The 17,269-nt window shown below is 40.7% G+C and overlaps 1 protein-coding gene across 1 annotated transcript in view; it reads left to right on the forward strand.

Annotated features, from left to right (window-relative positions):
• The window catches only part of MFSD6 (major facilitator superfamily domain containing 6), a 70,347-nt gene that overhangs the window by 31,519 nt on the left and 21,559 nt on the right, over nucleotides 1-17,269 (forward strand). The window contains exon 3 of the mRNA XM_081242319.1: nucleotides 15,579-15,676. Within this exon, the coding sequence (XP_081098445.1) occupies nucleotides 15,579-15,676 (98 nt within the window). The remainder of the gene's footprint in view (nucleotides 1-15,578; nucleotides 15,677-17,269) is intronic.

Raw genomic sequence — 17,269 nt, forward strand, 5'->3', positions numbered from 1 at the left:
CCTCTTCATCTTACTCTTTTCTGCTCTGAGTGATCAGTGCCTGGTACAACTTTTTCATTTGTCACAAACACCCTCCTGGTAAGATCTCCATTCCTCTAAAATGCCCCATTCTCTCAAATTATCCCTTTTACCCCAGTGAAACTCTCATTCCTCCAGATTAGCCACCCTCAAGCAGTGTTAGGAAGAGAGTAATGTGATTAAACCAACTCACACCGAATCTAAGTGGCAAAAACTGTTTTTTAATGATGACTAGGTATCATATAGAAAGAGTTACTTCACAATTAAGTATTGTGTTCAATTCAATATTTCTTTAAAGAAGCCTTTATTAAATGACCAGGTTCTGTTCCAGGGATACAGTGTTGAACAAGACAGACAAGGTCCCTCTTTCATGGAGTTCGCTTTCTGGTAGGGGGCGGATGACCATAAAACAAAAAAAAATGCTGGGTGCTACAGAAGTGTTAACTTAGGCACCTAAGACGTTGGGAGTTGGAATAGAGTAAAGCAAATAAAATGGAGAGTTCTTTTGGGCAGGACCTGGTGTAGGTGGAATGAGAAAGAGTTATCTTATGAACTGGACATCAGATGGGTGGTGGTGCCACTCACCAAGCAAGGGAACCCAGGGAAGGGCTATCAGTCCTGGAGTATGGGACTTGCGGAAATCCTATGAGATGATGCCCATTGGGAAGTTGCATGTATACGTCTAGATCTTGGGAGAGAAGATGAGGCTAGAGACATCTGTGCAAACCATTGGCCTGTGGGTAGAACAGCTAGCTCCCTCCCAGGGACGTGAGGCTTCTGTAATCCTCTTCCTCCTGTACTCCTCTCCCTTCCCTTCCCTTCGGCTAGTAAATCGACTTTGGGAAATCGTCTACCTCAAGCAAGAAACATGTTGCTGTCAGTGTGACTTCTGGAAGCAGTGCCCTAGAACAGGACTGTCGGGAAGCAACAAGTTCAGTGCTTCTAAGATGGGGATGAGAATTATATTCTAAAGTCAGAACATGAAGTCTTGATGGCTATGTCTTTAATGTTCTCTTGATGTTATTCACTCATAACTCAAGACCTTCATCCTTCAGTGAGCCTCCATTCACCCTTAGAACTGTGGCCCCTGCATTTCTGTGGGCCTGGAGAACCCCAGTACCAGAGGGAATATGATGCCCAAAATAGCCTAATGGCTTAGGTGTGATTTTCTGTGCCTAGTGCTTATCTGTTAAGTACAGTGTAAACTGAGAAAGAAATCAAGCCAAGACTATAACAGCAAAGAAATCATTGTTATTGTATTTAACACAAATGCCCGAGTGTAGGATTGTTTTTATTGCCTTACCTTAGGAATGCTACTAACAGGTGGAATATACTTTATTCCACAGAGAAGATTCTTGTGTCTTTAATAGGGAACAATTTTATGCTCAGTTTCCTGATTAGGCTAAATCAGAAAATCATTGTTTCCATTTCCAATTTCTAGATCACCAATAAAAATAAATGGAAATAATATTATTGTAGGCTTTACAATTTATACAGTTTTCATAAATATTTTTATTGTTACAACCACCTTGCAAAACTGTTGTTTTCTTATATTCATTTTACAGTGGTTTGATGAGAGCCGGATATCCTCCATTGGTGGAAACACCATGTTGACTCCCAGGGGGCCTGGGGTGGAGCCCCTGAGAACCTGCAGTCAGGGTTCATGGAGCCCCAGGGTCTGTTCCTAATTGAGTTAGAGAGTGTGGGTATTAGGGTAGAGAACTGTGTTGCTTTGGACTGAATTGTGTCCCCCCAAATTCATATGTTGAAGCCCCGACCCCCAATGTAATGGTATTTGGAGTTGGGACCTTTGGGAGATAATTAAGGTTAGATGAGGCCATGAGCATGGGGTCCTCATGATGGGATTAGTACCCTTATAAGAAATCACACTGGAGAGCTGGCTCTAGCTCTTTCTCTGAGCCATGTGAGGACAGAGTGAGAAGGTAGCCATCTGCAAGCTAGGAAGAGGGTCCTCACCAGAAACGGACAGTGCTGGCACCCTGGTCTCAGACTTCCAGCCCCCAGAACTGTGAGAAAATAAATTTCTGTTGTTTAAGCCACCCAGAGCAGGCTGTGGCAGCCTGAGACTTAAGACACGTGCCTAAACAGATAGAGCGAGGAGAGCCTGAGGAGGGTATAGATGGCTGGGATTCCCAAAGATCCTAAGAGTCAGAGGACACTAGAGTAGGAGGGACCTGTGGCCCAACATGGGGATGACAGTTAGAGTGGGTCTGGCAGTGGCAAACTTATTCTTCTGCTTGTATACACATTCCTGGTAGCAGGTATACTGGTTGGTTGGTCAGAGCTACCATGAAAGCCTAGGAAGGAACAGATTGGCTATGATTTGCCTAAGGTCCACCCTTCTGAGTGAGGGAGTAGGGACTCAGCCCAGGGTCTCTGGCTTATAATTCCCATGCTCTTTTCAGTTTATCAAGAGCAATGTTGGTATTCATCAAAGTTGATGAAGACCAGTATCATTACTATTTCATTACTCAATCAAGTTACTATTAATTACTATTACTCTTTCATTACTATTAAGTAATTACTAATAATTGAGTTATTCTTAGTTCTGTTAATGAGATTTTGTTAGAAACCTAACAATTTGTTTCAAGTACAGAGAGAATATTACAGCAAGTCTCTATGAAACAAGATGTTTAAGGTAGGGTGGCCATTAATATTTTTGTGTGTGAAAACGAGCACCTTTTAAATTTCCCTGAGTTCCTGTCAAAGTCTCAAAGTCTTACACTCATGATGGAGGGGCTCTGCTGACCAAGGAAAGGGCCTGAGATTTGACAGCAGAAGACCTAGAGTTGAGTCTTGGTTCTGCAATTTATTTAGACCTTGCAACTTGGTTATTAACCTTTCAGGGCCTTGATTTCTTCAGCCGTAAAATAGAATGAACGATAACTCTTGCCTTTCCTATTTCAGAAGATTATTGGCAGGAATAAATGAGACACTAAGTGGGGAAAATGCGAAAGAATTGGAGAATATTACAAAAATGTTAGTATGGGGGGATGGGCATGGGGAGGGGCCTGCAGCAAACAGAAGTCTCAAGACCACTGATGTTGATGCTTTTTCTTCCCGAATGTCACAAAAAGAGGGGACAGACGTGGCTTGAACAAAATCTACTATTCAGTTAAGTTCCCTGTTTTAAAAAAGAAGAGCACAAAATCCCTAGTCACAAAAATTTATTAGTTGACAAGTTTGGGGCAGGAGTTTATTGTAATTGTATTTGCATTATTTTTTCCATACTTGAAAGATCCAGAAGTTAATTGTCACTTCCGGGAAGATGTTTAGCATTATGACTTGGGATCCCATTGAATTAAGTCTGGAAATGAAAGTTCAAGAAAGGGAGGGAAGTGGCCCCAAACCCAGTGATGCTGGAGCAGTTGAGACTCCTTCCAGTGGGTTCTGTGGAGCCACCTCAGGGGTCGAGGAATGGAGAAGATCGGGGCGCCGTTCAGCTCCCGTGGTGGGTGAGCCCATCTCAGAGACTTCCCAGGCTCATCTAGAGACCTGCAGGCGTGGTGAGCAGAGCCTGTGCCTGTGGTCGGATCTACCCAAGATGCAGCCTCCTGAACAGCCCCTGTCTTTGTTCTCCTCTCACAGTCCTGCTCTCTGTGTGGGGTCGGGGATGAGGGTGGGGCTGTGCCCCTGCGTAGTTTCTGCTCCTTACGCAACCCAAACCCTACAGTCGACTTCTGATTATTTGGTTTCAAAGTCGGCTTGCTCGAGGCAGCCCTTGTCCAGCCCACAGGCGGAGGCAGAAATCCTGGCTCATCCTGTGTCCTGCCTCAGTGTTGATACCTGAGGTCTCTGGGGCTACATCCGTAGAAATGGTCTTTTGGTCCATTTCATCTCAGAACACAAAATTTTGCTGGGTAAGTTCTTCTTTTGTGATCCAGGATATTGGGCAGCCGTTGAGTGGCATTTGTTTTTCTACTTTTCTCTTACCTCATTCCTACTAATCATTCGTCAAAGTTTAAAATATTAACCATCTTCTAAAGTCAACTCAAACATACACCCAACTTTCTTAATCCAAGTGCACAGCTGCTACCAGAAGCATAACTAGGCCAACACAACCAGTCCCTGTCTCCACTGGTCCAATCCAGAGGCGTTTCTTCAAGTCCGTGTCTAGGTTTGACTTCACGCAGGGGCCTTGGTGTAGGAACACAGGACGTTGTTATTACCTGCCGAAAGAGCCCTAGGGCAAGGGGGCAGGGACCTTGACCTTCCACTGGCCCACTAACGGTGGCCCCATTCTACCTCTCTGGACGTCGATTTCCTTGGCTCTCTAAAATAAGAGGATTGGACTTGATGTTGTGTCTTTGTTTAGTTCTACCTCTAATGATCTAAGTTTTTACTTTGCTTGGTTTCAGTATGTGAAAAACCACACATCAGATCTCACCCCTCCCTGCCCACCCTGCCAAGGACTCAGGCTTTGAATGGTTTTTGCTGATAAGTCAGAAATGTACACGCAGCCATTCATGCCAGCTCATCCAGGCCATGCCATGACAACAGACTGTCTAGCCAGTGATTGGGGATGTGGTTTATGATAGCAGTCTGTTGGGATCTGTGTGTAGAGAATTTTGTTTCTCCAACGCCAGCTGACTTGAATGGAAGTTAGAATCCTAAACCTTAGACATTTCTCCATGTGCCGGCTCAGACATAATTTGTAAAAGACTTGGCTGCCCTTGGTGAAATATGTGCATTGTATTTAATGGTAGTTTACACATTTGCAAGATGTTTGCAGTTTTTCTTGACGTGCTTATTTGATCTTTTCAAAACCCCTGTAGTGTAGCCCGGGCAGTTAGGACCATTCCTGAGAAAAGTCCACTTCCAGGATGCCTGTGCCCTGGATTCCACCACTTCAGCCCAGGTGCAGCATACGTCCCACTGTGCTGCCCCTTGTGAAAACACATTTATTAGCACTGTTTGTCAAACAAAGCCTTTCATTTTACACCAGCCTCTGGAAAAGTAAATAGCAATCCCCTAGATAACGTAAATGAATAAATATAGTCAGATTGGGTTGTACAAAATGCTAACAATCCTCTGCTAAGGGTGCAGACTAACTCTCTGACTTCAGAGGCCAGAGAAGCGGCCACTGGTGTCACAGGCTCTACTTCTGGTCCACAGAGTTCACGGCTCTTGAGTAAAGCAACAACAACAACAAAAAACTGGCACTCTTTACTAAATTTTGTTTCATGTTGGAGTTGTAAGTAGCCTTGGAGGTCATTTTTGTGAGCTGAATTGTGTTCCCTGAAGATGCGTATATGTTAAAGTCCTATTCCCCAGTACCTCAGAATGTGACCGCATTGGAGATAGGGTCTTTAAAGAGATAAATTAAAATGAGGCTGTTAGGGTAGATCCCAATCCAATATGACTGATGTCCTTATGAGAAGAAGAGATTGGGACACAGACACATGCAGAGGGAAGACCATGTGAGGACTCAGGGAGAAGTTAGCCACCTACAAGCCAAAGAGAGAGGCCTCAGAAGAAACCAATCCTGCCAACACCTTGATCTCAGACTTAGAGCCTCCAGAATGATAAGAAAATAAATTCTGTTGCTTAAGCCACCCCGTCTGTGGTATTTGTTGCAGTAGCCCTAGCAAAATAATACAGCCAGGTAGGCCTAGCTTCATCCCAGTTTGGTTCACTTCCCCCTAATCCTTGGCAGATTGTTACTAAGCCTTTGTTTGGCCCCTTCTAGTGATATGGAACTTGCTATCTCACAAGGTGGCTAAGATCTTTTGTCACATAGGACTCTTTCACTTGAGGTGGCAGAAAACCTTACCCAAAGTGGCTTAAGCAAAACAAGGGGTGTATTGTCTAACTTAAAAGTCTAGCAGATGGCCTTAGGTGTGGCTTTAATCAGGTCTCAAATGACGTGATCAGAGCCTGGTCTCTCCATCTGCTAGCTCCGCCTCCTGTTGAGCAGGCTTCATTTCTAGGCTTACACCGGAGGTCCCAGGCAGGTCCTCGTCTTCCCAGGATCAAGTCCACTTGAAAAGAGAGAATGCCGCATTCCCTTAGTTTCTGCTTAGCAGCTAAAACAACAATATTGTACTGACTGCTCTCAGGTATGGGCTAACACAGCCCACACCCTGTTCAGCAGTAAAGCCCTTCACATATTTGAATGTCCCTCCTGCCGCTTTGCTTCTCCAACTCCCTCAGGAATTTTCCCCAGAACATCTTATCCCAGACTCTCCCCTTTTTAATCTTCCCCCTCATTCAGACTTCTTTCTTTTTCTTTTTTTTTTGTCAGCGATCTCCTAATTGTACCCACTTCCTGCTGTGGTCTGGCCAAAGTCAAGAACAGTAGGATTATTATGTCCTTTTGGTTTGGTCATGATATTCCTTCAGCCTGAATTTTGATGAACTTGTTTAGTTCCCTCAAATTTAGCTTAGGGTCAACTAAAACTCTTGAGGCCTTTTTCAAATTAATTGCTATGACAAATGTCAATGATTCTTGTTTGGAAATTATAGAATTTGTATTTTATGTATACCTCAGGCCATCCCATGGAAAATTTTTAAACAAAATCATGGTGTATGTGGGTGTGTGCTGTATATGTATGTGTGTTTGGTCATTTGACTTTTACCCTAATGGAAGGTATAACAACAAAACAGCGTATTGTATCTTTTAAGTGGTTGGGTTCCATTGATAAAGGTTCTACTTTGTTTTAAGCATCCTTATTTTTCTACCTAGAGATATACACAAGCTAAGAAAAAGTGGGCAGATAAACTAAAAAAGCAATGCAAAGATGTAAATATGGCCAGGAACCAGCACGTGACCCGGCTGATGGTTCCTAGTATTATACTCTTAGCTTAGCTTATCTGTCATTTGAAGAGGAAAGATTCAAAGGCAGCAAAATAAAGAATGACTTAAGACCAGCAGAGACTGAGACTTGACTTTTATCTTCTCTTTTTCTAGCAGAAAAAAATAGAAGGAAGTATTAGTAGCTGCAGAAAACATACATAGCTAGATGAATGTTCTTTTTCCCCTGTTTACTCTTCTGATACACAGTGTGGTTCTTATTCTCTGTTCTACAAAGATGGGTCAGTGGTCAGCTACATACACCTGTTTGGCGATAGAAGCTTGGTGGCTTCCAGGGTCTCTATTGGTGATCCCTTTGGCTATGCTGTGGTTGGTATGGCAGTGCCACTGACTCTTTGAGCTTTGTGGCTTACATGCTAACTCTTATTCTGGTGAGATAGGCTTGTGGGTACCCGAGATCCTTGTTATCTGCTTGTGCACATGTGTTGAGGATCCATTGCATGGTGCTTCAGGATGCCCTGCAAAAGCAAACTATAGTCAGCTATTCATTGAACTATTCCTTGTCCACATAAATGACTGAATATTTATCTTCGAGCATAGCCTGTTAACATTAATCAAAAATATTGCCAAATGTGGACATCCACTTCTTTAATCATTCTATTTCTAGGCCTCTTATAAGTCAATTCATTCTTTCACATACCCATCACTTATTCCTATACCATGATCAAGTATCTTATTATACATATATATATAATTACAAGTATGCATATATAATTACCAATATAATAGGTGCCTATATACACATATAATTACAAGTATAGTATATGCATAGTTTACATTTATATCGTGTTCACTACTATATGCCTGGCACTTAACACAGAGTATGTTCATTCAATAAATATTTGTTGTGTGATGTTCTGTTTAAAGTATTTATATTTTCCCTCTAGGCCATGAGTATTTATTGAGTGCTTGCTATGTGTCAAGCACACGAGATAAATCTGAGCCAACATGATATGAAATAGACATCACTCTGCATGGAGCATACAGTCAAGTGGTCCATGTCCAGTTACAATGGAGCTAAGGGTTATGAGGAGAGGCACGTGATGCTGTGATCTTGTGTAAGGAGCTGAGTGAGATCTGAAGGACGAGTAGGAATCAGGTCACAGGTAGGGATGGGTGGGGACAGTGGCCCAGTGGGTCCACTGGGAATTCACGTGGCTAGAGGACAGAAGCGAGGTGGCGCGCTGTGCCAGGTAATCTACCAAAAAAGGTGTTTTATAAGAGAATCTTTTTTTTGGTTGTTCTTAGCGGTTTTGATTCAAAGGTTCCCATTGTATTACATATAATGCTTTCTGATGAACCAAGTGGCTCTTGAACCAAATGAATACTTTTCTTAAGTTTATCTCTATAGACTGCCAATTTCCTTTGTCCAGAAAGAACACAATCATGGCAATGCTGAATAGTTCATGTGCCTTTCTTAACTATTTGTATGAAACTTTGACTTACACCCAATCTCATAACAGATTCAAAAGATAGAAATAATATTGAATATTAATTAAGCTAGAATGTTGTATTATTTTTAAACCAAAGTAGAAACCCAGATAATGATCCCTTCAGGTTGGAAAACCATGGGTCAAGCATCATACATCCTTTACTGTGCCTGTTTATAGCCACATGAAGCACAGTGACTAATCTCTATTCTTTGAGAAAGTAGATATACACATGGGAAGAAATTCAAGAGTTCTAAAGGATATTCAGTAAAGTCTCTCTCCCACCTTTGGGACAGTCCCCCAGCTCCAGCCCCCACCCAGAGCCCATCAGTGATATGAGGTTCTAGTGTCTTCTTCCAGAGATAGTCTCTTCACATGTAAGTGCACACATGTGTATGTAACTCTCCTTCCCTGACGTGAGCATTACAGTGCTGTACTTACTGTTCTGCAGTGACTTTAGCTCGCTTTAGGTGACGGTATCAAATCGTTAGTGGTTGGTGGATTAATGATAAGATGTAATGTATTCACAGCTTAAACATTTTGAAACACAAAAATATAAAAACATTTGCTAATCTTTGGTTGTAGGGCCAGACCTTTTCTTTGAAAGTGATTCTGTTATTGGGGTTATGATTTCCATCAGTTTTGGTTTCTTTTGTGTGGAACACAGACATAAAGATACTTTAAAAACAATTTGGGTGCAGAATTCTATTAGTTTTTTTATTATTTTAACCTAAGTTTTTAATGGCTGCCTTCCCATGCCTAATTTGATAGTTTTTTCCCCATCTTTTAAATGTTTATTTTTACATGATTTTCAAAAAGTACATAACTCACTATGCAAACTCAAAATCTACAGAAATACCCTCCTTAGACAATGAATGGTCTATAATCACAAATCTCCAAGGTAACCATTGATCATGGTTTGGTGTCTGTCTCCTTCTAGATTTGTTTAGGTACTAATATAACTTGAATATGGAGACACACACACACACAGGACATTTTATGATACAGTGACCAGGAAGCCTTTGTTTTAAGGGACTTTATCTAGTGCTTCCCCATAGGAGGTGTTCAGAAATGTGTGAGGGGGCATTTTAGTTTTTTCAGAGACTGTCACTTAGCGCCCAAGGGCCAGGATCCTAAACATCTCCCGGTGAATGGGTGGGTCCCATATGATAAAGAATGATAGCATCCAAAATGATAGTGGCCCCTCAAGAAACACTGTTTTCATGAGAATAGTGCTTCTTTTTGTCCTCATGTTTTATCCATTTACATAAGATTATATTACATTACTTTACTATAATTCACTGAGCGCTTGAGCAAGGCAGGCTCCTTTTGAGTACAAGAAGAAAAAGACACAGTCCCTGCCTCCCAGGAACTCACGGTCTTCTGTGTATAGCACTTGTAGATTGTGACAAGTACTCTAATGGAAACAAAGAGTATAACAGAGGAAGAGTTATACCTGGGGACATTTGAGATGGTGAGATAGGATCAGTTATACCTGGGGACATTTGAGATGGTTTCTTAGAAGAGATGAGCACTTTCAAGGGTAGGACTCTCACAATCAGAGATACTAGTGCCCAAAGTCATGTCTTGGAAGAAGGAACAGGTGTGTCATCAGCTCTGCCACTGCTAGGTAAGCACCGGGCATGAGGTATGACAGCTCCTGCCACATGTTGCCCAGGTCATTGACTCTTGGCCATCTTGTCTGGTTGCTTTTGCTACCACTGTGGCGTGAGAAGTGTCCCGTGGTGGTAGCTCGGGCCCTCTGCTTAGGGTGGGAATTCCAAGGAATGCCAGCTAGGATCCGCTCAAGCCAGCCAGCCCTGGGTATGGGACACAGGGTAGAGAGGACAAGAAAGGGGAGGCAGGACAAGAGATTCCAGACAGTGACAGTAAAACCCTATTCTGCTACATAGAGGCAGAGAAATCCTGGGAGGACACCCACAGTGACATTACATCATGCAGGTTGGTTGGGAGGAGGGGGATGAATATGAAAAAACAGTAATTTTTGAGACTAAAATTTAACTCTTCAAGGCTTAAACCTTCTATTTTAGTTATCTTCTAAAGAGTTTGGATTTATATTTTCCTACCTTTCAAAGCTGACAATCGGGAACATCATCTTACTATAAGGTTGTCAGTGTTAGGTGATTATGCTGGAAGTAAGCTTCATTCTTGGGGAGGAGGGCACTGCTTACACTGAATGCTTGCATTAAGCACCAGAATCCTGACCTTAATTAGCAGCTGATGTCTGTCTGCTCTAGAAAGACATCTGTAGCAATATCTGAAAGAACTTTTTTTTTTTTTTTACTGACAAGTTCATATAAACCATAAAAGGATGACCTGGGAATGATGGGACCCAGCCTAAGGGTGAGTCCATATACTGTTTACCATACGGAAAACCTAAGCTGATTCATCCATGAGGCAAAGAGTAGACTGTGCTCCAAGTACCTAGTACTAATGACCACTTCTTCCCCATTAGGACCTGGTGTTCCTAATGAAACTCTAGCTAGGTGACATTGTCCTCTAGCTGAGGACATTGTCCCAATGGCCTGTAACCTGTCAAAATATTACTTTCTGAATCCTTGTTCGTTGCTCGTCTGTCTGCATCTCCACCCAGCCCTGGAGCAACACTTCTGTGCGTTGGAACACGGTGTCTTTGTGAGAGGGCTTGTACCACAGGCTGAGCGCATGTTCAGACTCCATCTGCAAATGCTCCCTGTCTGGTTGATAAGAACCATCCTTATCCAGGGCATTTTGTTTTCATCCAGTGTTTTTTCTTTTTTGAGGAACTTTTCTGTTTCTCCGTTAGAGGCTTTGCAACATGCTTGCTGCCAATTACTCATTGGGCTGAGAATGGGATCTCTTTGCGTGGTGTTGCCCTTTCATCTCATACATCTGAGAGCATTGTAGGATAATCCTACTTAAATCTTTCTCTGCTGCTCATAACCTGTATTGTCTCTGGAACAGAGATTAATTTCCAGATTGGATCTGGGCTGGAAAAGTTCACTCATCTCTTCATAAATCCTTAGACTTTGATCCTTCTTATATCGTTCAAATACCCTCTCTGCCTGCAAATGCTTGAGATTTTATGGTTAACCTTTCTATTCCCTCTGCCTGTGATGCTCATCCCTCCTCCTTTGTCCGTTTGCTTCTAACCCAAGTGTCCTGGGACCCCCAGGGGTAGCTAAGAACCTCTCCTTTGTGCAGCCATAGCACTTCGTGCAGACCTTTTAGGGTATTGTATTTAACTTATTTGCTTCTGTGCCTGTCTCCCCACTAGACTAAGTTCCTTGCAGGCAAGGAGGATTTCTCTTCATTTTTATTCCCTTTCATCCAGCACAGTGTATGTTACATAGTGGTATCTCAGTTAATGTTTATTGAGCAAAATTCATGTTCTTTGTAATTTAGAAATGTTCTCAGGGGTTATTCAGCCATGTTATAGATGGTTTAAATTAGAAAAGTAGGGCATCATAATTAATTCACACTCTGTTAGGAATTGCAGGATGACTCACAATTAATTGCTTCTGTATCTTGAATACTGTCTTTCTGAAAAACAAAACAAAACAAGTACCAGTTTCATTATAAGATAATCACCAATCAACTTATCCTGTCAACACTGTGGGTTGTGGTTTTGTAAGAAATTAGAAACTCATAAGTACTTTTCTCCTACCATTATATTTTGCTCAAATAAAGAATCAAGGAGTTTGACCAGTGATTTGGGTTTTCCATGGTGTAGTGTTTTCTGCTGAATCATCTGCTCTTTACCAGTTGTGTTCTTTATAGATCAGTTATCTATAACACCTGTTCTAAAATTGTCTTTATTTCTTGTCTACTTTTATACTTACTGACTTCTTGTTGTGAAATAGGAAAGCAATGATGTTGTTTCTGAGCTATTTCACTGTAGGTGTTCAATGGGTCTCTGTATTGAACATTTTTTGAGAGGCATTTTTCAGACTATTTTTCTGTATTTCCAGACCTCTTAATGCTCAGGCAAATTCTAGGACTCCAAACATATGCTCTATATTCAGCATAAAGAATTTGTCCAGAAGATGATCTAGTAAAACATATTATAAATTCCTTTTTATTAGCAAATCCTTAATTTCATGAGTGTGAATGTATTCATTTCCTAGGGCTACCATAACAAAGCACCACAGATTGGCTTTAAAAAACAGAAATTTTATTTCCTTACAGTTCTGGAAGCTAAAAGTCCAAGGTCAAGGTGTTGGCAGGATGTATGTCTTCTGAGGACTTCTCTCCTTGGCTTGTCTTCCAGTGTCTTCACCTGGTCTTCCCTCTGTGTCTGTCGCTGTCCTAATCTCTTCTCACCAGGACACTAGTCATGTTGGATTAGGGCCCACCCATATTACATCATTTCACCTTCATCACCTCTTTAAAGGCCCTATCGCCATATCTAGCCACACTCTGAGATACTGGGGGTTAGGACTTAGACCTTCAACATATGAATTTTGGAGGGGACACAGTTCAGCCCATAACAGTGAATACTACGGCAGTTTAAATATCCCATTCAGACATTAAAGAGATTCTCAGGTTGCTGCAATACTTTTCAGTGATTATTCAATAAATATGTTGTCTACTTCTTTCCCTTTTCATAGATCAAAATGCTGCCTTCCTTTCTGCTCATCATTTTACACTTGCCGATTTTTTTAAGCCACTGGCTTTGCCAGAATGGTTGGTGAGGGAGGAATGCTAGTGTCCTCTCTTTTGGAATTTTGGGATAAAAGTTTTATCAGAAAAAAGAAGGATACTTGGACACTTTTCTTTAAAATAATAATAAGAATAGTAATAATAATACCTTTCATTGAGTGCTTATTATGGGCAACTCACTGTGTTGTAATTATTACAAGCCTGCTGAGTTGATGTTGTTGTCTACTTGATATATGAGGAAATTGAGGCTCTAAGAGATGAAGTAATTTGCGCTGGATACTTCTGATTTTGTGTTTTCACCTTTACGGCCCCTGTTTGGTCCCAAGGAACTATCAGTTGTGAGATTAGAAACATGGAAAAGAACTGAAAGGTATATCAAGCTCGGAGTCACTGGGCTGGTTGGTGGCAATCCGAGACCTAAGGGTCCGAGAAATTACAGACTCCAGTGGCTGAATTCCACGTGGGTAGAGAGAGGTTTGAAGGCATAGCGCAGCCTACCTCTTATGGGTTACTTAGGGCCAGGCCCTGTGGACTGTGGCATGGATAGAATAGCGGTTGTCATGGTAACCCTGATTCAGAAGTGGGCTCAAAAGCAAGGTATCAGATAGGCAATATGAACACAAGGAAGATGTAGTACCACATCTTTTTATGGTGGGATTATGGGCAAGAATTACCTGGAGCTGCTTAGAATGAGCTAGATCAGTTGTTCTCCACCTTTGGCTCAGTATGTGAATAACCTGGGGAGCTTTCAAAAGCACAGAGCCTGAGTTCCAATCCTAAAGAGCCTTAGCTGAGGGTGCCATGGGCCTCGACACTGTAGTTTTTAACAGTTGCCCGAGTAAATCTGATGTACAGGCAGAGTTAATAAGAACTAATGAGCTGGGTCAGAGGTTGGCAAGCTATGGCCAGGGGCCAAATCTGGCCTGCTGCCTGTTTTGTAGGACCCAGGAACTAAGAAAGGTTTCTATACTTTCAAGTGGTTGAAAAAAAATCACAAGAATACTATTTTGTGATACATGAAAATTACATGAAATTTAAATTTCACTGTTCATAATTCGAATTTTATTGGAATGCAGCCATCCATGCTTATCCATTTACATGTCGTCTGTGGTTGCTTTCATGCTACAGCAGCAGAGTTGAGAATTTGCAAAAGACCTACAAGACCTATTTACTATATGGCCCTTTATAGAAAATGTTTGCTGACCATGAGTTAGGCTAAGTTGATGTTATCAGCAGGGCTGCTTTAGAACCTGGAAGGAAACATATTTGTGTAACTTGTGTGTTTGTATAGTGTATTTTGCATTTTAATCTCCTTTGGGTTTTTCATTGCTGTTTCCTAGCATTGGGACCCTGGCTGATGGATTTATAGCAAGTTTGTTCAGCAAACTTTTTATCAAAGAGTTTTGAAACATACTTTTTTCTTCAAAACATACAAGTAAAAAGCATAAAGTCCAAAGAATATGACAACCCAGACCTTTTCCTTATTGAAGAGCTCCTAAATCCATTCTAATATCCATTTCCTATCCCATCCCCACTCCCTCAACCCTTCTGTTGTCTTTGCCCATATTTCTTTCTGCTCCATATTTGCAGTTAATACCAGCTGGATGCCCTAGAGCATTTCATTTCCTTGATCCGGTGTTGGAAAAAGAAGACACTGTTTATAAGAATGATTTTAATATATAAATACAGTTGAGTAAGATTAGGAAAATACCACTGATTGTCAAATTGGTTTATTTCTTTTACCTTCTAGTTTTCATCCACTTGGATTTAGAACACAAGGAAAGCATTAAGGTTGGGAAAATTAACAGAAAATGGAAAACAACCAAGAAAAAGAAATCCCCTGGGTTGTGTTTTTGTAAAGAGAAGTAGCCACCATTTGCTTCCAAACCAGCCTGTCTAGTTCAGAATGAGAGAGATGGTAACCTTATGCTTGCATTCACCATTTTAGGCCTTTGTTTATTTTGTTTTTACTCATAATTTTGGTGGTGGTGATTGTGAGAGTGAAAGCTAGAGGCTGAGATATATTTATCAATTTTGTAAGCATGTGATATCATGGATTTTTAAAAAAATAATGAACTTGTATCAATTGAACTGATACAAAAAAGTGTTTGATTTCCAAATAGTTATTATTCATCACTGGATGACAGTTTTCAATGACCTTGAGTCTCTTTGTGAAACTGCTTGGTATCTTGTGTATTGCAAGCGGGACCACATATTCACATGTTCTCATTTTTAGCCTGTCCTTCCCCCATCATAGTGAAGTGGGTACAATCCCAGGCATATTTACCCTACAGCCACCTGGAAGGAAGCCAGCAATGTCATTAGAGATGGCAGTATGCCCAGACTATCTTAAAAAAGCATCATCTCTGCTACTAATTAAGTTTCAGGAAGGGTGATGTTTGCTTTTATATTAACAAGCATTTTGAAAAGGCTGAGAGCAGATATGTTAGAAGCAGTTTTCTTATTCCTAAGAGTTTATGGTTAAATTTAATTGTCCTTTAGCTTCCCCACTTCTGAGTTTGGAACACTGTCTGCTGGATGATGGATGTTTTGGGCAGGGGAAAAACTAGGTGCTATGTGCATGTTTTGTATCTCTACCAGAGCCTCAACTTATTTTCCTTTGCTTTTTTTAGGGTTCTGTACATTGGCCTGGCCTGCAATACGGCTCGCTATATTTATATTTCCTACCTGGAAAATGCCTGGACTGTTCTCCCCATGGAAGTTCTTCAAGGCAAGTTAACAGTTGGAATTAGAATTATTTTTCTACCTGAGTTATGCCTACATGAAAGTTCAGTGGCCCTCAGCATCTGACTCTACAAAGGAAGGGCAGAGGCACTGTTTTATATGAGTTTGAAGTGGTTGTGAAGGAACAGGTTACGTCAGGGGGCTGGTTCCTCAGTTCCTCTGAGTGTTCTGTGTTTGTTGAGCCAAACAAAGCTGGATTATTTCCCACACCCTTGTGTTGAAACAAAGAAAGAGGAACTCTGCAATAAACTCTCATGTACAGTTGTTAGGTGTACACATCCAAAGGTGGTTTTAAATATAAAAGGATTTATATTTTAAAGATTTTGGTATTTTTGTAGGTTAACTATACTTACTGCAAAAAAAAACAGCTTGTCATAATTATTATATTTCTTCAGTTACTTTGATCACCTCTAGTGATTTGTAACTCAAGCTTTATACATTGATTTCTATTCATTAGCTCATATAATCCAGACTGTATCCTGAGAAGTTCTATTAGCAGCTTGGCTAAACCATTTTGTGATTGGCATTATGATTAAAATAAAGGTTCAGGATAACATCATTGGAGTTGAGGTCTTCCGGGGCTGCCCAGGCTCCTAAATCATTAATTGTACCAAACAGTCTATGACTATATACAATTTTATTAGCTTTATAGATTGCCATTGTCATTTTCCCTAACCCTGAGGATGCAAATGCTGTATAATCAACATAATTCTTTATCATAATATCTAAGATGAAAGACTCACAATTATATATCTAAACAAAATGTATAAAATGCAAAAGCTCATTCACCAAATCCCATCGTGGCAATGAAAAAATAAAAACCTATCCTAATTGAAAGGAGACATAATTTATAGTCACATTAAAATTATAAAATTCAAATATGTACACACTTTAAAGCTGCTTTTCTCAGGTCTGATGCAGTGGTATAAATGATGAAAAGAGATTTTGTTTATAAATATATAGAAAATGGAAATTTGGTCTTATAATAAGAAATTATTGTTTGTAATAATTAGAACTCTTGAATAGTCTTCTTGAGGTGTGGCATATATCTCAGTATTGTGTCATGTAAGAAAAACAAAGCACAGAATATGAACTGCAGGAAAGAAATGTGCAACAACAAGGTATAAGCAACACAGCCTTAGGGGTTCCCACCTCTAATTCTGACTCTATTCTATGAGGCAGGGTGCTCGCCTGACTTAACTGCTTTATTTATTGGTATGATACCATGTGCAGACTCTTACTTAAAAAGCACAACAAAAAACAAAAAAGCTGGTATACCTGTTATAATAATACATGAATAATACATGCATATACCTTTTTCTCTCCTTTTAATTTAATATGAATTAGATAAAAAAGGATGGTTTGCATTAGTGACTTAAGAAAATAGAGCAGGGACTTCCCTGGTGGTCCAGTGGCTAAGACTCTGCGCTTCCCAGTGCAAGGGGCCTGGGTTCGATCCCCGGTCAGGGAACTAGATCCCACATGCCGCAACTGAAGATCCTGTGTGCCGCAACTAAGACCCGGTGCAGCCATATAAATAAATAAATATATATATATTAAAAAAAAGAAAAGAGAGCAA

Source organism: Mesoplodon bidens, assembly GCF_964165515.1.
Source record: "Mesoplodon bidens genome assembly, chromosome: 8".
Lineage (NCBI taxonomy): Eukaryota > Metazoa > Chordata > Mammalia > Artiodactyla > Ziphiidae > Mesoplodon > Mesoplodon bidens.